Consider the following 24730-nt stretch of genomic DNA (forward strand, 5'->3'; position numbering starts at 1 on the left):
GATCCTGACTGTCTTTAGCCCTATTATACCCAGCTGTACAGTCCTCTCGGCAGAAGGAGGCAGGGCATGGAGCAGGCTTGGGAATATCCGCATGCAGCCGTAGGTCAAGGATTTGCGTAATTATTCGGTGGGATAGAATGAGGAGGGACAAGGCTGAGCCACTTTGAATTGGCCAGGGCAGGTTCCAGAGCCCCTGGCTGGTGCTTCAGGCCCAGTGATTTTTCCCAGCTGCAGTGAAAGCCACATCTGAAAACATCCTACACACAGGGGCTAAAGACTGGCTTACATGCTTTTTATCATCCAGGGACCTGAGGCATTGAGTCCTTGGCACCTGTTGAGGATGCCATCTCCCCCTCCCGTGGGCTTGGCCTGGGCACCAGGAGGTGGGCGCTCACATTTACAGTGTTGTGCGGCTGCCGAGAGCTGCTTTTGTTGCCTCTCCTTTGCCCAGGAGCCACGTGAGCTCAGTGCTACAAGCACAGAGACCTAAGCGGGTCCCCGAGGCCAGCATCGTGATGCGCGCTGTCTCCTGCCATAACTCGGCACGGGGACATTTTCTTGATAAGTGGCTGCCCTCCTCCTCAGTTTTCTTTATACCCTCTAGTTTATATATCCTCATGAGTGACCAAGGGTTTTGGCTTTGTTCTCCATGCACGTATCGGAACAAAGACTTAAAAGTACCCATTTATAACGTAGGGGAGGAATTAAGTCGGGGACCCCTGCAGAAAAGCCTGCTTTATGAGAAGGCTGTTGCCATCCGCGCCGAGGAGTAGAGGGCTCGGGCAGGCCCGGCAGCTCTGACCGCAGGACTCACCAGGAGGCCCCTGTTCCTTGCTCCTCCCCAGATCGGAGACAAGAGCTGCTCCAGCCACTCCAGCAGCAACACGCTGTCCAGCAATACCTCCAGCAGCAGCGACGACAAGCACTTTGGGTCTGGGGACCTGATGGACCCCGAGCTGCTGGGGCTGACCTACGTCAAAGGGGCCTCCACCGACAGCGGCATCGACACCACCCCGTGCATGCCCGCCACCATCCTGGGGCCCGTGCACCTGGCGGGCAGCAGGTCTCTGATCCACAGCCGGGCCGAGCAGTGGGCAGACGTGGCTGACGTCTCGGGGCCCGAGGATGAGCCCGCCAAGCTGTACGCCGCCGTGCACGGTTACGCCGCGGCCATCTCTGCCGGCGGCGCCGCAGAGGGCAGCATGGGCGACCTCAGCGAGATCTCTTCTCACTCCAGGTGAGCTTCTGCAGAGTCTTCCTGCCTGCCACTGCCCGGGCTGACGGCCGCAGCTTGCAGGGCTGGCTGACCTCAGAGGACGTGCCACCTCTCAAACCTCATGGTCAAGGTGCGCAGGCCAAGGCGGGCGCTGTTTTCTTTCTTTACCAGTCGCTCCAACCTGACATCCGCCATGTCTCTGTTACCCCACATCTTGAAGTTGGAAGTAGTGAGGGGCACGAGAGCGGGTGGCCCCACTGTGCACAGATACATGTGGCCCTACTGTTTCCCAGCTGTGTGTGCACCCCTACTGTGTGCATTCCTACTATGCAAGTGTGGTCCTGAAGGCACAGCAGACCTGGCCTTCCATGTGCAGCTTGGAGTCGGGGGAGGGGGTTGTTTTGTTTTTGTTTTTGTTTTTGTTCTTTTGGTGGTACTGGGGATGGAACCCTCCTTGGGCTACACTCCCAGACCTATTTTATATTTTTATTTGGAAACAGGGTCTCTTGAGCCAGCAAAGCTGGCATCGAACCTGCACGATTCTTGTCTCCACCTCCCAAGCGTGGGATTACAAGCATGCGCCACCACACCCGGCTAGTCGGGTGTTTTGTTTTTTTTTTTTTTTTTTTTTTTGGTGGTCCTGGGATTCCTGGAAACCCTTCTCCAGGCTATACTCCCAGACCTATTTTTTTTTATATTTTTTTAAATTTGGAAACAGGGTCTCCTAAGCCAGCGTGATCCTCTTGTCTCCGCCTCCCAAGCGTGGGGATTACAAGCGTGCGTCACCACGCCCGGCTAGAGTCGGGTTTTTAAATGGAGCTCAGCCATAAGGGCCTGTACTCCGAGTGGAGCTGATTATACAGCTGTGAGTGGTTTTGAACTCACATCTGACACGTGCTTATACATCGATTTTTTGTGGGGACTCGTGACTTAGGATGTCTGCTCCCACTTTCAAAGACGAGGTGAAGGGACAGGTCCGCTCGTTGGGGAGCAGCCTGAACTCCTCGGGCAGCTCCCTCACCCTTTTTCTTCCTGTCCCCGCAGCCTCCCCAATTTGGCCCGAGTCACTCTGCCTTCCCAGGACTCTTGAGCCTGTGGCGCAGAGCCTGGAGAAAGTCATCCGGGGCAGACCCAGGGCCACGACGGCATCTCCCAGGGTGGGCACTCATGGCAGTGGAGTTGACTGTTTTGCCTCTGCTCCCCGGGCGTCACCTGCAGAGCCCTCACCGCACCTCAGTGTTACTCAAGGAAATCCCATTCACTGGTTCGTAACACCAACTTGGACCTTCGGTTCATGGAACCAAAAACCTCGAGTTCCTAAGATTCTGTTTGGCCTAGCAGCTCGAGTGATGGAGTCTAAACTGGGTCCCCATTCCTTGGGCTCCAGGCGACAGCCCCCCAGGACTTCCGCTTCCCCTCATTGCTAAAAGGGCCCCTGCCACCTGCGGCTTCTGGGCCCATGTGCTGTCCCCAGGCAAAAAGAAGCTCTCTTCTAGTTTCTGAGAAGGTTCCCTGCCTCAAGCTGCCAAGCCCCGCATCTCCTCACAAGCCCTTGGCTTTAATCTCCGGGGTTGGGGGGGATTATCTGGAGCCGGGACCCTGTAGTGGGCTGGGTCTGTCCCAGCAAGCCATGCAGCTGAGCCAGCAGCCACCACCCACTGGGAAACCCAGAGTCATTTGAACAGAAGGGCAGCGGCCCCAGACACCAGAGCAGAGCCCTCAGTGTTCCCGGAAGCTGTTCCCCATCCTCCAGGGCAGAGGGGGTGTGGGGTGTGGAGACACGATCTCCACGTGCACGTTCCTGATATTTCTTACCAGTCCCGCTTAATAGTTTGACTAGAGTAAGCTCAGAACATAACCTGTGAGGCTCGTCGGTGAACTTGGCTCCCCGAGTTACTGCTGTCTTAGCTTTAGGGATGGCTTCAAGTTCTGGCAAAGCCATCTTGTGATCTCTTCTTCTGACGTCTCGTTCAAAGTTCAGAAGTTCTGTGAAACAGCTGATTTCTCGGCCCTTCTGGGGCAGATGTAATTGCCGCCGCAGATCATTCTGGGTTACCCTTAAGTAAGATTTCCGTGGAAACCGCCTTGGGAGCACATTCACTTATAAACGGGGGAAGGGAAGGGATATTTATAGGCCGTCAAAGGGGTTTTGTTGAAGGTCTTAACCGTTTGCCAGCTTAACGGGCTGGGTGAGTAGAGGGTCTCTAAGGCGCTGGCGGAGCTGCGGGCGACCTCGTGTCCGCCACTTAGCTGGGTGTGGAGAGGAGAGAGACCGTGCTCTGGCCTCTGGCTTTCCGTTTGCCATGATCGTGTCACCGCAGCTCTAAGTACAAGTGACTGGAGTTTGGCAGGGTGACGCCAACATGGGAACATGCAAAGGAGACAGGATTTGTGAAAAGCTCATCGCCAGCCCTCGGGGCTCACCGGCTGTTAAGGGAGCTTCTATGTGGAGGGCACCGTTAAGAGACTCTTACTGATCAGATGCCTATTACTGATCAGATGGTTGTAGTACATTCGTTCTAGGGTTAACGTAAAAGTATTTTGCTCTTGGGGTAAGACATTTTTAATCAAGTCTGAATTGGAAAAATCTCTGGTAAAACAAACAGAAAATGTATAAAGCTCACAATTTGTTATACACGTGTTTTCAAAGACCTATAATTTGAGCTGGGCGTGGTGGTGGTGGTGGTGGTACACGCCTGTAATCCCAATACTTGGGAATCTGAGACGGGAAGATCGCAGGTTCACGGCCAGCCTCAGCAACTTAGACTGTGTTTCTAAATAGGCAGGGGGTGTAGCTCAGAATGTCCCTGGGTTCAATCCTTAGTAGTGCGCGCGCGCACACACACACACACACACACACACACACACACACACACTCTGATTTGGTCATTTCAGGGAAATGTGACTAGCCTCTGCAGACACCTCATTAAGCCTGCCTGGTCGCCGGCACATGTCTCTCTGTAACCAGGGGTTAAGATCCGTGCTCCGGGCACTGTTGGTGTTGCACAAGGCAGGGCCGATCAAGGATAAGCACGGGGGAGGAGGACATGCTGGACCCCGTGCCCTGCAGGAGCACGCCTTCAAGCGAAGGCGGTCCACTCTACGTGCGTAGGAGGAGACCCCTGCCTCAGGTTCTGGAGACCCAGCTCCGTGGGTCTGGGCCTCCGTAGCAGTGTCCTGCTCCAACCTTGGGGACGGCTGAGGTTGTACCCCGTGCCTCTCCACGGTGTGAGCGTCCTCTTTGCGGTACCAGTTGCCCTTTTTGCCATGAGGTTCCCTGGATGTCTGACGTCCCTCCCGTCACAGGCACCTGGCTCTCTGAGCACCGAGCCTGTACAGGGGGAGGCTTTGTAACAGTCCGCCCGACCTTGCTCACAGAGCACCCGGGGCGGACCTGGCCCCGCTGAGTCTGACGGCCCTGCTGCCTCTTTCTCTCCCCGCAGCGGGTCTCACCATTCAGGAAGCCCCTCGGCTCACTGCTCTAAGAGTAGTGGGTCTCTGGATACCTCCAAAGTCTACATCGTGTCCCACGGTGGCGGCCAGCAGGTTCCCGGGTCCATGTCGAAGTCCTACCACAGACAAGGGGCCATGAACAAATACGTCATCGGCTGGAAGAAATCAGAAGATAGCCCTCCGCCCGAGGAGCCCGAGGTGACGGAATGTCCCCGGTAAGTGGCTGGCCAACCTGCTCGCTAGGCCTCACATTGGGGCGATGGACTAAATGGTTGGATTGGTCCCTAGCTGGGCTTAGTGGCACACACCTGTAATTCAGTACTTGGGAGTTTGAGGCGGGAGGGTTGCAGGTTCAAAGCCAGCCTCAGCACCTAGAGAGGCTCTCAGGAACAATACAAGACTGTTCCCAAATACAACAAACGAAAGAATCTGGAAATGGCTTAAACATTTTATTAGTTATTTGCGGTATTGGGGATGGAACACAGGGGCATTCTACCTTCTTTATAGTGAAACTCACACAGTTGCAAAGGGCCTCACTAAGTAGCTGAGGCTGTCCACGAACCATAATCCTCTTGTCTCAGCCTCCCAAGTACTGGGATTACAAGTATGGGCCACCATGCCTGGATTTTCTTAAACTTTTTAAATATTAGCGTTTGTATTTCTCTCCAAAAGCCTTCATTTTTATTTTTGCAGAAAACAACCCACATTCTTATGTTCACAAAGCTGCCTGTGGTGGAGGTCATGTATTTGACCTTGGGGCTGTGGTTCCGGTCATTATCAAGGTCAAGGGGCTCGTGACCCCTCCACCCCCGTGTCCTTCTGTGTGAGCGGCACCATAAAAGAAAAGCAGTGATTGTGGTTCAGCTTTCGCTCGCCCTAACACCGTTCGGGTGTTAGGTTTCGAGGGCCAGGCAGAGAGAGATGCTTTGTATGTATCTGTGAAAAGAAGAAAGTGCCCACAAAACTTATGAAACTGCGGCTGCCTCTGAAGGAGAGAAGAATCTCTTTTCGAGGAATCAGGGCAAAGCCCTGCAGCCAGCGCTTTGCTCATTAGAGGCTCCTGAGAAGCCCCATGCGCTCTGTGATCAGGTCAGCGTACCTGGATAGCATCAGACGTGCTGGGTGTGCAGGACCGCAGGCGCTCCTCAGATCCCCAAGTGTCTGTGGGTCTGTGACCTCCGGATGCCTTTGCGTTTAATGGCTCCAGAGAGGTGGGTAGCACGTGCCTGCAGCCCCAGCTACTCGGGAGGCCGAGGCAGGAGGATCACTTGAATATGAGATCAGCCTGGGCAGCATAGCAAGACCCATCACAACCCAAACACAATCTTGAACACAACTAGCATGATGTTGACTTCTGAATGGAGAAAAAAAAAAATCAGGGCTAAAGGAAAAGATGGAATCTTTTTTCAAAAAGTCAATAACTGGAAATGTGCTATGTAGGAAGGAATGCTCGACGGCACGTCTTGAGGTAAATGCAGAAGTAGCCAGGCCTCTGAGCTCCTGACAGGCATTCACTCCAGGGCCGCCTTAGTTCTGTGAAGCACTTGTGGAATTCTGAGACATCACAGTAGGTGCTGTGGTTGGGAGAGGGCCCTACTTGGACAGTTCACACGGGAGCCCAGGGTCTGTGTGTCCTCGCCATGGCCCTGACGTCCAAGGAGGCGGGGCAGGAATGCTATGGGAGGAGCCCGCGGCCTGGGCGGCAGTTGGTGCACACTGGTGACTGGGTGCTCCCGGCGGCATCTCAGGGCTCTGGCTGGCCCCGGGGTGCAGGGCAGTGGCCGGCCCCGGGTGTGATCTTGGGCTTGTGCTGAAGGGAAGGGAAGGAACTGCGAAGGTCCTCCCGTCCCTCCTCCGTCTTCCAGGGAGGCTGGGGCTCAGAGCAATCATTTGCCTCTCCTGAGCCGGGGCAGTGCTGGGACTCGAGGCCGGGGTCCCGGCCCACGTGAGCTCACCTGCCAGGTGCTGCCGATATGGTGTGTACGTCCGACGGGGCAGTGTTTCTAAACCACTGCTGCTTGGAGCCTTGGCGAGGCGCTGCTTCCAGACCCCCGGAGATGTGCTGAGACCAGACCGCGCGTGTGCTGCCCCTGCCTTCCTAGTGTCCGCTTGCTCTGATCGCGTTCTTTAGAGTCTGCCTTTTTAACATGACTCCCCAAAAGGGGCTGAAAAGGGTAATCTAGCCCGACAGTCTTCTGTCCATAAATACATTTTTATAGCCTGATAATTAAGGGAGACAGATGCTTTATTTATCCAAACAGCTTTGTGAAATGCCTGCTAATAATAAAACATGCTTGGCACATTCCCGTGCCGGTTACTCTCAAACGCCTTGCTCCCAGTGACCTCAGAGGCCCCAGCTGTGTGCGGGGCCTGGCGTCAGCGGTCGGCCCCTGGAGAGGGGTGCTGGGCCTGAGAGCAGCCTTGCTCAGAAGATACGACTGTCCCCCATGAATTATGCAGTCTGAGCTTCCTGACAGTCCAGGTGAGGTGACCACGGCCCTGTTCTCCAGGATGGCAGACTGCTTCACGCTGTGCTTTGGGGATCCAGTGTGTTTCTGCGTTACTCAGAAGTCTGACTTGGCAGCCCAGCTCAGCCACAAGATGCAAAAGGGCTGGGGACACACCCAGGAAGCCAGAGCTGGCTGAATCGAGTGCGCCTGGAGGCTAAACAGGCTGCTGCGCCCTTGTCCTCAGGGATGCGGATCCCTGGGCCGCGCCCCTGAGTCCCCTCTGCTTTGTCACAGCAGGATGTACAGCGAGATGGACGTCCTGTCCACCGCGACGCAGCATCAGACGGTGGCGGGAGAGGCCGTTTCAGAAACCCAGCACGTCCTGTCCAAGGAAGACTTTCTGAAATTGATGCTTCCTGACAGCCCCTTGGTGGAGGAGGGGAGAAGAAAGGTTAGCAACTCGCTGGGCTCTGGAGTCCCCAAACACACCAGAGACACGTCAGGGCAGCTTTGGGGGTTGGCGGAGGTTGGTCATTCCAGCACTGGTCCTGTGACTGGCTGCGGGACTTTTCAATTTGGGTTTTTTTTTTTGTACTGGGGGTGGAACCCAGGTGCATTCTACCTCCGAGCTACATCCCCAGCTCTATTTTTTGTGTGTGGTACTGGGTGTGACACCCCGGGGCTTTTCTACCTCTGGGCTACACTCTCAGACCTATTTTTATACCTTTATTTGGAAACAGGGTCTCACTAAGTAGCTGAGGCTGGCTTTGAACATGTGCAATCCTCCTGTCTCAGCCTCCCAAGCACGGGGATTACAAGCGTGCGCCACCACACCCAGTTTATTTTGAAACAGAGTCTCACTAAGTTGCAGAGGGCCTCACTAAGTAGCTGCGGCTGTCCTCAAACTACTGTCTTCCTGTCTCAGCCTCCCAAATGCTGGGATTACAAGCATGCGCCACCACGCGGGCAGCTGCGGGATTTTCTGCCAGTGACGTGACCTCAGGGTCCCACGGGGTGAAAGGCAATCACCATGAAAGGTGACCCAGAGCTCAAGTAACAGGCGAGGGACCCAGCAGCGCTAGAAGTGCTGGCGATAGCAGACAGCGGGTGAAATGCACACACTTGCCGCGGGCCCGGGCCCAGCCTGCACCCCAGTCTTCTGCAGGTGCACGTGGTTCTAGAGGACACCGAGTTCATCCTGGCGCTGCTGCCTGGGCTGTGCGTTTTGCATACGAAGATGCTCAGGGGTCCGGGGGCCGGCGTGCATGACTCCTGTAAACCTCATGCGCGTGGTCCTCCTCATTTCTGTGAGTTTCACGTTCAGGATGACTAGTGCCATAAGCCACTTCTTTAACATGGAGAGCCAGGCGTGGTGGCGCACACTTGGAATCCCAGTACTTGGGAGGCTGAGACAGGAAGATCTCGGGTTTTCAGCCAGCCTCAGCAACTTGTGAGGCCCGCTGGAACTTCGGCACTGTTTTCAAGGTAAAGAATTTAAAAATTAGGGCGTGGGGGGTGGAATTCAGAGGTAGAATGCCCCTGGGTTCAATCCCCAGTACCATAAAAAAATAAGAGTATGGAAAGGAACTCTAACCCAGTTGCCCTTTCCACCACATCTCTGAGGCCCCAGAGAGAGGGTGTATCATGAAGGACACAGACATTTGGTGCCAACAAGTCCTGCCCATCTCAGGGCACCCCCTGCCCAAGTGGAGAGGGCGGGAGAAGAGCCATGCCCCCGGCCTGGGCTGGGCTGCTCCGCAGGTCTCTGCTTCTGTCCCTGTAGTAAAACCACACGGTGGTTCGCAACGTTGTGTTTCTCGGACACAGTCTCTGGGCGCTGCCCCAAAGCGCTTTAATCTCAGTCTCTGAAGGGTGTGCTGAGGGGAGGGGATCCCGTAGGAGCTGTCATAACGAGCCTGTTTTGGTTTTTTACCTGCATCAAATCACCGGGTACTGTACAGGCCTGGACGCCAGGGCAGAGGATCTCAAAGTGCGGTCAGCTCTTGTGGTCAGGGCGAACTTCTCCTTGACGTGTGGTTTTCTCCTAAGACAAATCGCCACCTCCTCACAGCACAAATTTAACTTGGTAGTACGCGCCCTCGCGGCTGCCGCTCGGTGTTGGAAACGCCTGGCGGGATGGAAGGAGCACGCAGCAGTATTTTTAGCCTCTGGCTGCATTCACAAACGTAAACAACCGTTTCTATATTTGTTTGATGTGAACATTCTGGCTTTTACTCTTGATGGGAAAGGAGGCTGGTTTGGTACACGAGAGAGTACTGGAAACTCAGGCTCAGTATTCTTGCTGCTTTAGTCAGGATTTTCCTTGCCTTATCTGAGGTCATTTTAACGGCTCCTTTAAATCTGGGTATAATCCGTTACTATAACCCAATTTCCGATGCTTATAATACAGACTTTTGCAAGTAATGCTTTCTAATGGACAAGAGGATTTTACTGGCCTAAGATTACTTTTCTGGAGCCTGCCTCCGTGGCTTAGAAAGCATAGGTATTCAAAATTAGTTTTGTTATTTAGATTAGACGGAACCTCACGTGTAGCCGATTGATACAGAAATTGCCTAATATTAAAATGGAGTCGTTTCCAATTAAAATCAACGCGCGCTGTGCGTAGCTTGGGATGCTCTGCCTTGAAAGGGCAGCCTGATTTCCAGGCGTGCTCCCTGTTATGAGGTTGTGGGGCTTCCGTTTAACATTTCAGAATTAATAAAGCTGTGCATGTCTAATTCGTGGTAATATTTCACAGAATGTCAAAGGAGGAGGACGTTAAAAATCCAATAACTGTTGGATCCGGGACTCGGCTTTCCTGAGTAACGGAGCTGGGAGGGCTCGTGGTGGCTGACCTTCTGTCCTTGTCTGCCTCGTTTAACCCCTAGTTTTCCTTCTACGGGAACCTGTCTCCGAGGAGGTCGCTGTACCGCACCCTCTCGGATGAGAGTGTATGCAGCAATCGCAGGGGCTCCTCCTTCAGCGGCTCCCGGAGCTCCATCCTTGACCAAGCACTACCCAACGACATCCTGTTCAGCACCACCCCGCCCTACCACAGCACGCTGCCTCCGCGGACCCACCCGGCGCCCAGCATGGGCAGCCTGAGAAGTAAGCCCAGGATGGGACGGGCGGGGGAGAGGGGCGGTCCGTCCTGCGTCCCCAATGCAGGTTTAGCTTCCAATATATGTCATCTGGGAGTGCGCTTGTTTTTGGTTAAGTAACTTTCAAATATAAAAGCCCCAGCTGGGCGTGGTGGCGCACGCTTGTAATCCCCACGCTTGGGAGGCGGAGACAGGAGGATCGCGCAGGTTCGAAGCCAGCCGCGCTGGCGTAAGAGACCCTGTTTCAAAAATATAAAATAGGTCTGGAAGTGTAGCCCGGAGGTAGAAGGGCTTCCAGGAACCCCAGTACCACCAAAATAAATAAATAAATAAAAATAAAAGCCCCAGAATGGACAACGTGAAAAGGTAGGCAATGTCAGTGTTTGGAAGAAGGGAAGACCTGGCCTTGGGCATTTGCCAAGAGGTTTCCTGTGTCCGCTAAGGGGGAAAGGGCCTGAAGCCCCATCTTTAAAAAGGGAAACTTGAGTCATGGGGTTTTCTGGCGGGCAGGGGGCGAGGAAGTAGCGTTGGGTTTTTCAGCCCTTCGTCTCTTTCTGAGCTCTCACAGCGATGGGGAAGAGGCCAGGAGACCGAGCGTGGCCCTGGCTCTCCCAAGGGTGGCTTTGTGGGCCATACCTCCCCCTGGGCTCACAGATTAATCTCACATCTGTCCTCAAATCTGATGTGTGCATATTGTCCTTTATTAACATGCTGGGTTTTAAGGACAATTTTTTCCTTTTTTATTTCTATGGTGCAGAAAGTATGGGCCACCCTGGTTCACTCACTGCAGCCCCAAGCACTGGTAGGTCCACAAGTTGAAGGAGAACTGACTGTTATGGGATGGAGATCAAAACCCCCAAGTGAAACCTTCCTAACTAACGTTCTTAAATTTCCAAGTAAGAGCATTGGTATATTTTCCCAAATGCTATATAGCTCTAACCTAGGTACCCAAAGCATGCCCCACGAAGAATAAATATGTATTTTGGCATGGTGGTGCATGCCTGTAATCCAGTACTTGGGAGGCAGACAGGATTGCAGGTTCAAGGCCAGGGTACAGCAACTTAGTGAGACCCTGATTCGAAATAAAATATACAAAGGGCTGCGGGTATAGCTCAGAGTTTGAATGTTCTTGGGTTCAATCCCTATCATCTCCCCCAAAACTTAGGATAACTTAGAATAAAAATTAAGAAACTGGCACTTTCAAGCTAGGCGTGGTGGTGCATGCTTGTAATCCCAGTACTTGGGGAGCTGAGACAGACAGGATCTCGGGCTCCCAGCCAGCCTCCGCTACTTAATAAGGTGCTCAGCAACTTAGTGAGACCCTGTTTCAAAATGAAGACTTAAAAGACTGGGGGTGTAGCTCAGAGGTAGAATGCCCCTGGGTTCCATCCCCAGTACTGCAAAAAAAGAAAAAAAATTAGGAATAACTTTGTACTCGCCTAAGTTGCCGACCCTGCTGTGTCCTGGATGGTGGAGGGTCCCGCCAACAGGAGACCCCTGAGTGGGGCTGGTGTGGCAGAGGTGTCGGGGCCCTCCAGGCAGTCACCCTGTCCCCTTGTCCCGTGATCTGTCTCACCTGTAACATCACCTGCAGAATCTCTTGGTTTCTGATGAGTGACCTCTAGACCTCGGATGTCTGGCCGCGGGGCGATACTGCCCAGAGGGCCTGGTGTTTATAACTGCGGCAGTGAAGTGGGTCTCAGTGAAGATGGTCGCTGCGACCAGAGGTTTGGGGTGAACAGACGCCACCAGCTCAATGTCGCCGGCTGCAGAGCAGGCTGCCCAGGCAGCGGGGCCCTGATGCTGGCCACCCTCCGGGACCAGTCCTGATCGCCCAAGAAAGGGTCTGGCCCCTGTGGGCTGCGAGCCCAGAAGCAGGGCTGTCCACTCAGAAATGCCCCCAGCCCGAGTCCTCTGCCCCACCTGTGCACGGCTCCCTCAGGACCCCCAGAAGCTGTTGCAGACGTGAAATGGTGTAGGAGAGATGGTACTGGCAGCGCAGAGAGGATTCCAGTGGGGAAAGGTTCGCAAGGCACCCGCTGTCACCCCAAGCTCCACATGCCCCCCGCAGAGCCCAAGAGTGTGCCCTTAAGGCTGGAGGCAAAAAAAGTTGAATTTTCTTTTCCTAATGACATCACTTGGCGCCCAGTGGAAGAGAACATGTGTGGAAACATAGCTACTCCCCAGTCTGGTTTTGAGGGGCTCTGGGGTCCTGGGTCCTTCCAGGAGGCTGCACCTGGATTTTCGTCTTCAGAAAAGGCACTGGGTTGAGCCCGGAGTCCATACGCCTCCAAAGCGCCATGCCGACGCTGCTGCGTGGGGCGGCTCCCAGTGTCGCCGCCTCGGACAGGCCTGCACGCCGCCCGCCACCCCGGCTGGCCTGACGCACAAGTCTTGGCATTGCTGGGCTTTCCTCGTTTGTCATCTCCTCGTGGGGACGCTGGACTCCGGACACACAGGCCTTGTCTTTCTGATGGCTATGGATCCCCATGGCGGGGGAGGTTTCTTAAGGACGTCCTGGGCACGCCAAACACCAGAGGGAAGCAGGCGGCGCCCCCTGAGCTCCGGTGGACCTGCAGTGCTGGGTCAGCAGAGGGGTCGCCATGGAGAAGCGACGCAGGCAGCTCTCCCTCCTCTTAGTTATGGTTCTCTGTTAAAGGTTTGAGGGTGAGAGGGGTCCCCAGCTTCCTCCAGCTGTCGTGACCAGGATCTCCCAATCCCAGTCACCGGTGCCACTTGGTGGCCGCGTGTGATGTGTCCTGCATGGGGCTGGCTGAGGCGCCCACCGTGGGCATTGATCCAATTCTAACCTGTGTCTTGGCAGAACAGCCACGTGTCCTGGGACCTCAGAGGTGCTTAGGAACATACACAGCGCTGACATTTGACCCAAGATGAGCGGAGTGACTGTTCCCTGAAGGAGGCCAGGGGACGGCTCTGCACACACAGCTGTGGCCCACGGGGCCTTCCACTGCCTTCAGGGCAGCACCGCCCCTGTTATCGCTGGCCTTGCCTTCCCGTTCCCTCCTTCCTTTCTGCCTGGCTGTGGTGAGCGCCAGTAAGGACAGGATGGCTCTGTGGTTAAGGAGAGAGGGGACATGGGATGTGCTGCTGTGTGAGGGTTTCTGACGGATGAGCGGTTCTGGATTCCTCTCCTGTCTTGAAAGTGGACCTCAAACTTGCAGCTAAAGACTTGAGAGCCAGTCTTGCTGGCCCAGAGGCCTCAGGAGCAGGGCCCTCCGGGCTATGGGGTCTCCTTCAGGCTCCTGTGCCTGTCTTGCTTCTGGCTTGGTCTAGGCGAAGCCCACACGTCCCACCCAGACCCTGCATGGACCGCTGTTGTCCCCAGGGTGGAGAGGGAGTTACACAGGGCCTTAGCTGGGCTCCTCCAGAGAGGTACTGGGAAACTGGGTGTAGCACATCTAAATGTCAGTGCTTAGGAATCGCTTGGTGTGAGTGGCTCCGTCAGCTGGGACTGCGCGTGTCAAAGTGTGAGAAGACTTGGTGTGTCCTTCAAGGCCAGGTTTGCATGGGCTCTTGGTCCTTGTGCAGAGGCCAGCATTCCACAGCTTCCCAAAAGGCTGTGGGTGCAAGCAGCACAGGTGCACTTGCTTAGTTATGCCCCTCACTTAATTGCAGGCTCGGCCAGCCAGGTGGTCATTACTGAGTGGTCTCATTAGTCAGATGCGCCTGCCAGCAGCTGCAGGCAGGGCTCCGGGCAGGCCCAGGAAAGGTCTTGAAGTCGCCTGGTGGAGCCTTTTCAAAACCCCTCCCCAGGTGCACAGCAAGCTCCTAGCAACAAGCGTTATAAATGGCGCACACTCAAGGTGCGGCGATGAGCGTGTAAAGAGATCTGCGTGCAGCCAGAAGAGTTCATCAGTGCTGTGGGATGGGCGTGCCTCCCCTGATCAGAGGGGCCTCCGACTGCCATTGCCTGTGTGCGGCAAATAAAATGCCCTGGTCTGTCAGTGAAGCTGGACCCTGGAGTTGTGTAATAGTGGTTGGGTTTGTGGTGCTCGCTTAAGCGGCTTGTTCTCCAGTAAACTTAGCCAGAGGAAGGAGGGATTACGTGCATCTCCCAGCGGCCTGAAGCGTGTAGAGCGTTAAGGCGAGGGTCACCCTGAAGGAGCAGGCGTCTATCCCTCGGTGGTCAGACTCGGGTCTGCACCAGGGGGACCGTGTGGAAGCGGCATCTGAAGCTCCTGGTGTGCGTAGCTCCTGTGCTCCCAGCGATCACACGGGCTGCCCCCTGCGCACCCCCGTCTCCAGCTCCCTGTCTCTTGCATAACTGCATTTTGTGTTAACAGCGTCACCGGAGCAGATGTTTTATAAAGTTAATGAGGCCACTTGGGATGGTGGCGTCTGCGCAGTGACTGGCCCTGGGTGGGGGCCGTGGCGCCCGCACTGTCTCAACACTGACTTTGTTTCTGTTTAGATGAGTTCTGGTTCTCTGACGGGTCCTTATCGGATAAGGCCAAGTGTGCAGACCCGGGCCTCATGCCGCTCCCCGACACGGCCACAGGGTTGGATTGGCCCCACCTCGTGGACGCCGCGCGGGCCTTTGAAGGTAAGGGCTTGCGGCCACACCTACCCCAGGTGCGGTCCTGCCTGCCGGGCAGCGCACACTTTACCCACCTGAGGACACAACCCAGGGGAGGCCGGCGCCTGGAGAGGAGGGCGCTGGGCAGGGATCCAGAGCCAGCTGCGGCCAGGGTGGTTTCCCGTCCGAGAGGTAGGGGTGATTCATGGGGCGCACGGTGTCTTTCCTTGAAGCGTGATGGGGTGAGATGGGAGGTGACCCTCGGGAGGTCGAAGCTGCCGGGTTTGGCGCCCGGCAGCGGCTGACGTGGTGCAGACAGACTCTGACAGGTCACTTGCCCCACGTGGGTCTGTGACCTGAGGCCCTGCCCACTGCCACACCCTTAGTGCCGCTTCTCGGGGACACCTTTCCCCAGCTCTCAGATCACCATGGCAGCCGAGGCAGACACAAGGAAGGCCCTTGCCCGGCTGCCCCCTGCGCGCTGCCTCTTGGGGATGTGTGTGTGGTGTGCCCTAAAGCAGGGGCCGAGGCTTGTAGGGCTTCCTGCCGTTTGCTGCTTGGTTTTCTTGGGCGTTTCACGATGGCAGGTTCTGCACCTGCGTTCCTGGCAGCCTCCCTGCAGACAGGGCGGCTTTCGCAGGGGTTGCTTTGGTCTCTGCCCTGCTAGACTCCCTGGTAGCCTGAGCCCTTGGTGTCCTGTGCGTCGTCCTCCGGGTCCAAGAGTCTCCTCTGTGGCTGGTGGCTCAGCGACCCCACTTGTGAGCTCAGCAAATGATCTCAGTTCTCGACCCACGAGGGCGTCGGGCTGCACGAGGTCGCCGCTGCGAGCTCACCTCACCGCCTGTGGGCTTGACCTGCGTCTCGGCACCGGGTGAAGCCTCTCAAGGCCAAGGGGGGACCGGGAAGGGGGAAGATGGCCATGGCCTGGGCGCATGCCCGCTGCTCCCTGCAGGACGGAGCCGGCCTTGGGATCCCCACCCGGCCCAAGCACTTGCTCTCTGGAAACAGTCTGAAGGAAATACCCAGGAGCTGGTTTCCTTCACTGTTATAAACAAAGGCGGTTTAAACCGTCTCCGCTCAGCCCTGGGGGCCGTGTTTTGACATTTGTCATCAGCACATCTGAAAACAGCCTTCTAGCAATGGAACGTATAGGCCCGTTGGAGTGAGACTCGAGACCCTTGTGGAATCCAGGGCGCGACTCCTCCTGGCTCCTGACTGCCCCGGCAGACTGGCCCCTGCCCACTGAGCCCCCGCATCCACGGGACACGTTTCAGCCTGGGATATAGTCAACGTTAAGAGCTAAAGTTGGAATTGGACACGTGCGTTTAAAGACCGTTTGCCATACTTTGAGGAATAGGGCAGGGATGCTGAATTCATCTGCCTCGGCATGGCCACCCATTAAGTTGGAACCGTTGGTGCGCAGGAGCCGTAGACCACACAGCCCTAGGGGGAGTCGCAGGCGCCCTGCCCTGTGAGCTCCCCCAGGCCAGGCCAACCTCGAGGCAGAGACGGCGGAGTAAGATGAACAGAAGCGCAGCAGAGCCTTCTGGGAAGTCTTCAGTGATACTCTAATAAAATTGTGCTGGAAGAATAAAGGAATGTAACACAAGGGAAGAGGTGGTGACGAAAGATAATGCTTATTAATCTTCAGACTACAGCCAGAGTCAGTCTTCATGTCTCAGGAACGTTTTAGTGGAAAAGAATGTGGAAAATTAACTACTTCAGGAAGATTTTACACAAAACCCTCTAGGGAGTTAAAATAAACTGGCAGGTAAAGTTTCAGAACATCTATTTTTGTGGTACTGGGAGATGGAACCTAGGGGCGTTCTGCTGAGCTACTCCCAGCCCTATTTGATTTTTTTTTTTTTAATTCAGAAACAGGATCTCACTGAGTTGCTGAGGGCCTTGTTGGGCTTGAACCTGCCGTCCTCCTGACTCAGCCTCCCAAGTATGGGATTTCAGGCCTGCTCCACCACGCCCAGCTCAGAACATGTTTTGTGTGTGTGTGTGTGTGTGTGTGTGTGTGTGGGGGGGGGGGGGGTACTTGGGATGAAACCCAGGGGAATTCTACCTCTGAGCTACACACCCAGCCCTATTTTTATTTTGAAACAGTCTCACTGAGTGCAAAGGGCTTCACTAAGTAGCTGAGACTGTCCCGCGAACTGTGATCCTCCTGATTCAGCCTCCCAAATGCTGAGATTACAAGTGTGTGCCACCACATCCGGCTCCCAGCTCAGAACATTTGATAAATTAGTTTTTCTTTGAATATTGTTAAACTTTATCAGATTTGGTCCAGGAAGTACAAATGAACACAATAGGACTACATCTGAGAAGTCCGTGCCGTCGCGCTGAGGAGGGTCCTCGATCCCAGGCCAGTGGCGGTGCCTGGCTTTCACCTCCCAGCGGGGCCTCAGTCTGGCAGGGTTGTGGGGACCCCTTGATCTCTGAGCCCTGCAGTCCCCTCCAGAGTGCATCCTTGTCCTGCCCAAGCCCTAAACCCCCATCAGGACGAGACCCTGCCCCTACTCAGGAGCGTGGTCTCCTATCCGGTGGCAAAGTGCAGTACAAGGAAGGCTGCAGAGGCTGAAGACCACCAGCACGAGATGGTGGAGACCCGGGCTCGGAGCACCCCGGTTCCCCGCGGCTTACCCGCCCCAACAGTCACTGCCTTCACCCTAATGGCGCCAGATGAGGCCCGCCACCCCGCGACCTACTCGGCTCCCACGGGGCACTGGCCCACCCTTTTGTACTACATAGTAGTATTTCACTTCCCCTCACCCTGGCCCCATCAGAGCTCTGTCTGGTTTCTCATTTCATGTTCTCTGCGTCACACTACCGAGCTTTAAAGGAATTAAGGAATTTCAAACAGCTTCATAGGAATAAATCTGAATGAGGTCATTGGCTATTTCTTGCAAGGGGCACATATACACAGGTGAAGGTCAAACCGAAAAGGTCATCTGAGAATATGCCAGATCCCAAATATCACCCGAAACTAGGAAGTTTTCCGTTTTCAGAGTCTCTGAGAATAATGAGGCCCTTGTGTAATTTTTTTTTTTGAAATTTAGAAGTAACTTTCTTAAATAGGATTCTTTCCTGATGAAATACGCATTCAAAAAGCCTTTCGACGGCCTCAGTCTTCATTATTGATGTGAGAGAGCTTAAGTGAAATTCATTTGCAGATTGGAAAGATTACTCATTGTCACCGGTAAGAGTTTAGCTGTTTTTTTGTTTTTGTTTTTATTTTGTGGTACTGGGGTTCCTGGAAGCCCTTCTACCTCCAGGCTACACTCCCAGACCTATTTTTACATTTTTCTATTTGGAAACAGGGTCTCCTAAGCCAGTGCATGCGCCTGGCTTCGAACCTGCACCATCCTCCTGTCTCTGCCTCCCAAGCGCGGGGATTACAAGCGTGCGCCACCACGCCCGGCCTAGCTGGTTTAATAAAAAACTTTATAATAAGTTACAGTGGGTGAAGTAATTAAGTGATCATACCAATTTTCAAAAAAAAAAAATCTAACAATTGGGACCTGTTTCTAATAAAAGTTAAGATTTTGAAGCTACGTCTAAAGCCCCCCCAAAAAAGCGCCCTCTATGTCCAAGTAAACCTAGGGTACATTATTGGAAATGTTTACGAGTCCTAAGTCCAGAACAAGGCCGCCCTTTGAGATTATGTCCTTTAATGTTGTACCAGAATCCTTGACATTTAAGAAACGGAGAAAGGAATAAAGACTGGGTGTTAAACTAGATATTCTCTTCTAAGCTAGAAAACATGAAAATTGGAAAAAAAAATGACTAGATTTCAAAACAAAGCAACTGAGATTCACCTCACTTCAGAGTATGGCTGCTACTTCTCAGTTCCCTATTTCTTACAGCAAAGCACCCCATCGTGCATGGTGAACCCCAGCCGCGCTCTCTTGTTCCTCGGGCTGGCTAAGGCTCAGCACGCCAGTGTCGTCTCGGCGGCTGGCACCGTCCCGGGACGGCCTGCCCGCCCCGGATTGTCGGTCTGGGACCCTGGGCTCAGGCTGACCCTGTCGCCAGGCAGTGATAGTTGCGCCCCTATCGCGGGTGATAGTGAGAATCGGGAGAACAAAAGTAGATGCTCTGGGGCTGCTGAGGGCCTGATGATGGAGGTCCCAGGATGCTGCATTCGGGGTGTTGTAGGGTCAAAGTGAGTTTCCGGGCCAGCAGGATTCCCAGGGTGGGCAGGAAGGACGTGGGCAGCAGACTTTGCCGTCTTCTGCCTGGCTGCCGTGAGGGACCTCTAGATGAGTCAGCAAGGGCAAATTATGTGTTCTTGGGGAATTAAGCCATCTTTAGAATTATGAGAGAAACCCAAGAAACGTTTCAGTAAGTGCTGTCTTGATACCAGCCAGGACAGGAATGTGGATAGAAAGCTTCCTAGTAAAAGTAACAGTGCTTTTTGAAATACTTTGCCGATGAGTTCGATTTTAATTCAGCTCTCTAGATATGTTGGAGAACTTAATTGCATCCATTTGGAAAATACAGGGACAATGTTCAAGTGTTAAAAATCAGTAATTAAAACTGCATAATAACTTAAAAATAGAATAAGGGCTTTTGAAGACAAAGAGCACCCACAGAAATCTGAATATATTTAAGAGTTAAGTGGGAAAGGGAATTATAAATGTATGCCATTTGGATTTGGGAACTAGGAAAGCCAATTTTAGGAAAGGTTAAAGATTGTCATTTGGAAGCAAGGTATTGTTTTAATTGTGGCTTAATGAGAGAATCTATGAAATGTGACATGGCCAGATAAAAGTATTTAAATATTTATACCTTTTATGAACGTGAAAGGTTTTAAAAGGGAAATGTTGGACTACAGAGAAAGGTTTGTAAGGTGATAAAACGAAGGCGTGACGCGCGTAAAGGACCCTCGCTGGGCGCGGCGGCGAACTCCGTAATCCCAGGACTTGGGAGGCTGAGACGGGAAGATCTTAGGTTTGCGGCCAGCCTCAGCATCGTAGCAAGACTCTTAGCGGTCTAGGGAGACCCAGTTTCCAAGCAGAAGGAGCCTGGGGGTGTAACTTGGGTAGAATGCCCATGGGTTTAATCCCCAGTGCCACAAAAAGTGGGCAGCAGGAGACTCCAACTCCACAGTAAAAGGCCCCTAAATGCAGTCCACAAAAAGCAAAGTCATTGTGCTGGTAGTACTCAGACGTACGTGGACGCCTAAAGGATGGCAAGCAGCAGGTCACGGCCCTTCCAAGGGAGAAATAGTACGATAGCCCTGAAGCGCGGCTGGCACTGCCGCAAAGAGCACGTGATGGCCCCCGTCTTGTTCAAGACGGGTATACGGGGTCTCGGCCCTCATAAGCAGAGGAGCCGTCTAACCGCTTCCACCCACGCCCCGGGCACCTGGCTGTGGGCCCAACAAGGATGGAGGGAATGTGGGTAAGTCCTGGGATTTAAGTGAGCTGCCAGCAAAACAGGTGAGGTGGTGGGTGTATTGTGAAGCTTTTGTGGCATAAATGGTTAAGAGCAAAAGACTTAGAGGGTCAGCTGACAAACGTGTTGGAGGAGGCCTGTGTCCCCTAGGTCTCCCTGTCTTCCCACAGGGGGCTCCTGTAACCAAAGCCACTGGGTGCAGGGTGAGCGTGGGCTCGTGCACAGATGTCCTCACGGCACTTGCAGCCTTTGACAGGAATAAAATGACCACCCAAAGGAGTGCGTCTTACAAAGTTCTTTTGTTTGGTTTTTTTGTTGTTGTTTTTTTTTTTGTTTTGTTTTTTTTGTTTTTTTTTTGGCGGTTCTGGGGATGGAACCCAGGGGCATTCTACCTCTGAACTACACCCTCAGCCCTATTCGTTTTGGAACAGGGTCTCACTAAGTTGCAGAGAGCCTCACTAGTACCTGAGTCTGGCCACAAACCTACCATCTTCCTGTCTCAGCCTCCCAAGTACTGGGATTATAAGCGTGTGCCATCACACCCGGCTAAGTCTGCGCCCTTGTTCTGAGTGCCCTTGGCTTCCCAGGCAGAACTTAGTATAAATTTCTGCAGTGAGGACTTAGTTCCAAAGGTTCAGGTTCTTGATGTTTGTATGTATACACAGGCATAAAGAAAATGTGGCATCCTGGGTAACTCCACACAGTAACGTAATTAGTGGGAAAGCAAGGGAAAATGATGTCAATTTTACCATCGCAAATCAACTTGAATTATCTCAAAAGTAAATTAAGATTGGTTCCGGCCCCCGTAATTGTGTCTTGAGTGGAGAATGATTTCAGGCCCCTGTAATTCATTCCTCAGAGGCAGATTCGACGCCATTATCTTCTCTGCATTTGCCTGTGGGCTGCCCGCGCCCCTCACAATGAAAGCGCAGTGCAGCCTCTTTGGCCGTTCCCAGTGCTCAGCTGGGTCCGCTGCCTGTACCCAGCAAGCCCGAGAGTTGGAGCGGAGCCTCTCGTTTCTGAAGAGTGGCCACGCGGCCCCAGTTTGTCTTTTGTGTGTGGTTTCAACAATGCCTTGATAGACATTCTCATACTAGAATCTAAACAACTGAGCCTAGGGGAGATTTATTTGCTCATATTTTGGAGATTCGAGGGTTCAGTCCACGTGAGGCCGGGTCTGTGGAGCTTGGAGTGGCAAGTAGGGAGAACAGAGCTCTGCTCTCCCAGGAAGGCCAGAAGAAGCCAGCAAGCGGGGATTCAAGACAAGCGCGGGCCCCTCCCAGGCACACCACCTGGCCTTGGGGGTTGTTTATAACCCACTCACTCTCAGCCTTAATATAGCGTAGCCTGGTTGTCCTCTTTCCTATTAGGTGTGTTAAACTTTTTTTTCTCTTGTACTGGAGGTGGGCCTTCTACCTCCGAGATATGCTCCCAGACCTGTTTTATATTTTATTGGGAAATGGTTTCACTAAGTAGCTGAAGCTGGCTTCAAACCTGTGTGATCCTCCTGCCTCAGCCTCTCAAACGCTGGGATAACAAGCGTGCGCCACCACAGTCGGCTGTTACTTTTTAAAAATGATGTTGAACAGAGCTCTACCTCTCCTCGGCCCTTTTCATTTATTTTGAAACCATCTTGCTGTGTTGCTGAGGCTGGCCTCGAACCTGCTATCCTCCTGTCTCTGCCTCCCAATTGCTGGGGTTGCAGGCGCACACCACCACACTTGGCTCAAAAGGTTTAAGATCACTTAAAGGGCTGGATTGATTTTCAAGTAAGCCAGGCATAGTACCCCCCTTAGCAGGAGCTGCTCAGACTTGCACAGGACAAGAGCCCCTGGGCTAGAGAGGTGGTGTGCAGGGTCTGGGTCTGCCTATGCACGGTCCAAAGCCCATGTTCCCAGCCTCTCAAAGTTTGTGCTGTGTGGTCTCTGATCCGTAGCTGCTTGATAACTGAATATTTATCATCACGGAAATAGTTCTAGAGGCAAAAGCTTCCCCCCAGGAGCTTCCAGGGAGACGGTCTGTGTTGCGGCGTGGCTCATGCCAGACTCCACGTGGGGTCTCTGTTCTCCATCCCCCCAGGCCTGTGGGCTCCCTGGCACAGTCCTTGCTGTAGGAGAGCTCAGGCCCGCCTCCTGCCTCCTGCCTCCAGACCAGAAGGACCTCCTTTCTCCACGAGCGACATCTCGATGGCTGCCAGTAACAAGTCTTGCTCTGTGTCTATTTTGTCAAGGAAGGTAGAAATAGATGAAGGTGGAACGTTTTTATCTAGATACTTAGACTGGGTCATCAGAGCAAGTACCTTAAAGACAGAGGCTGAGCATGATGGCCCATGCCTGTGATTCCAGTCCTTTGGAGGCTGAGCTAGGAAGATCACAGGTCCGAAGCGCCCGCGTCAGCAACTTAGACCTATCTCCAGATTAAAAAAAAAAACAAGCAGGGCTGGGGATGTAGCTCGGAGGTAGAATCCCCTGGGTTCAATTCCCAGCACCCTCCCCCAAAAAAGACCAAATTATCAGATTGTGCATGATTATTTGATGGAACTTTGTGTGTGTGTGTGTGTGTGTGTGTGTGTGTGTGTGTGTGGGTGGTACTGGGGGTGGAACCCAGAGGCTTTCTACCTCCAGGCTATACTCCCAGACCCATTTTATATTTTATTTGGAAACGGTCTCACTGAGTTGCCGAGAGCCTCACTAAGTAGCTGAGGCTGGCTTCGAACCTACGCAATCCTCCTGTCTCAGCCTCCCAGGCGTGGGGATTACAAGCGTGCGTCACCACGCCCAGCTTGATGAAACTTTTTTAAAAGTGAGAAAAATTCTGTCCTTTTTTTATTTTTTACATTCCCAGTTTATCTGTTTCTCAATATTTTAAGTGTGGTGCCACCTTTTATTTGAGAGCCCTCACAGAGCAGGGCTGAGTGGAAAGGACAGTCCCCCAGACCTCCCAGCCAGGGCCCCTCACTCTGCCGAGGACATGTATGCTCCCCGTGCCAAGTTACAGGTGGCTTCACGTGAAAAACTGGTACTCTCCCTGTGATGGCAACACGGTTGATTCTTGGGACCCTTGCAGAATGCTTATTATGTAGAAGTTTGGACTTGCAGGACTTTGCAGAAAGGTCAGTTGAAGGGTGTGTGTGTGCCGGTGGCGGGTGGCTGAGAGAGCTGCCGTGCTCCGGCCTGGCCTAGGCTGGCTACCTTCAGCACCTCGCGGCAGCCCCAGCCTCTCCACAACGTCACCATCCTTTTAATTAACTGGAAGTGCGTGACCCTCCGTAAGCCAGGCGAGCAGGTGGCCTCATTAGGAGCCTCAGCTGCAGCCAGAGGAGGCAGCGGGATAAATTAGGAGCGCCCGACGCGGGCCCAGTGCACGTTCTCCACCATTAATCAACTGCGTGATAAGGGCCGCGGTGCTGACACACATCTGTGCCCTCAGACACCAGCGGCAGGTGCAGATGTGCACTCAGAAGCCGGGGCGCGGGGGGGATCCCCAGCTAGTTTCAGTGTGAAGGGCTTGTTCTTCGCTTTAGCATCCTTGGTCAGAGTCGAGCTCAGAGCAGGGCCTGAGTTCTGCCTGCACACTCATGCTCCTGCCCAGTGTCCAAAGCTCCGTGCCTGGTGCCCAGGTAGAAGCAGCCTTTTGCTGAGCAGAGGCGCCAGGCTCACACCTGTCGTGGGCACCGCCGCTGCCAACGATCCACCCTCAGATCTTCCTGGGAGGGTTTCTGGTGAGATGACTTAGCCATCTCTCCCCCCAGCACCCTTAAATTCATGGCGGGAGTCATCAAAGTGAACCCAAAATGGGGGTGTATGGTATGGCTGGATCTGAGTGTGCGTATCTGTAGGTATGTGTGTGTTGATATATGTGTGTTTATGTACGTGTGTGTGTATGATGTGGGCGGGTATCCGTGTTTTGTGTATGTGTTATGTACATGTTCGTGTGTATATATGTATTTGTGTCATGGCATGTACCTTGGTCATCCACTACCGCCCTGCTTCCAGGCAGCACAGTTATAACCTGAAGCAGGCTGGACGTGGCGGCACACGCTTGTAATCCAGCATTTGGGAGGCTGAGACGGGAGGATCGTGGTTCGCGGTCAGGCTCAGCTACCTAGTGGCGCCGTTTGCAACTCAGTGAGACCCTGTTTCAAAATAGACTAAAAAATAGGGCTGGGGTGGAGCTCAGGTAGAGTGCCCCTGGGCACTGCCCCCAGTGCTGAAAATCAAACATGAAGCGGGACCTCCCATTCTTTCTGGCACCACCTAACGTTGGCACTTGCAGCTTCTCCTGGTTTCTTTCTCATGCGTGTGCACATGTGAGCATGCCCATGCGTGCTGCACACCCCAGGTCTCTTGCTGGAGCCTGTGAGAGCCCCAGATGTCAGGTGAGAGAGGCCTTCCTGCTCACAGGAGAATCCCGGTCTTGTTTCAGGTCTTGACTCGGACGAGGAGCTCGGGCTGCACTGCCGCCACGCGCCCTACCTAGGTGACTGTCGGGCCGGCTGTTGCCTCTTGAGTCCGAGGCCTGTGTGTTTATGTGGTGTGTCTGCACGCCTGCATGGTTACTGGCACCC

General features: G+C 53.7%; 1 protein-coding gene across 2 annotated transcripts in view; it reads left to right on the forward strand.

Annotated features, from left to right (window-relative positions):
* Positions 1-24730, forward strand: part of SIPA1L2 (signal induced proliferation associated 1 like 2) — a gene marked incomplete at both ends in the record, with an annotated part of 75713 nt that overhangs the window by 47974 nt on the left and 3009 nt on the right. Inside the window, 6 exons of one of the 2 annotated variants that reach the window (XM_080717002.1) lie at positions 846-1237; positions 4660-4884; positions 7417-7570; positions 10008-10227; positions 14653-14784; positions 24589-24642. In XM_080717002.1, the coding sequence (XP_080573128.1) occupies positions 846-1237; positions 4660-4884; positions 7417-7570; positions 10008-10227; positions 14653-14784; positions 24589-24642 (1177 nt within the window). The remainder of the gene's footprint in view (positions 1-845; positions 1238-4659; positions 4885-7416; positions 7571-10007; positions 10228-14652; positions 14785-24588; positions 24643-24730) is intronic. The other variant, XM_080717003.1, reaches the window with a different exon arrangement.

Source organism: Muscardinus avellanarius (genome assembly GCF_963383645.1).
Source record: "Muscardinus avellanarius genome assembly, chromosome: 20".
Taxonomy (NCBI): Eukaryota; Metazoa; Chordata; class Mammalia; order Rodentia; family Gliridae; genus Muscardinus; species Muscardinus avellanarius.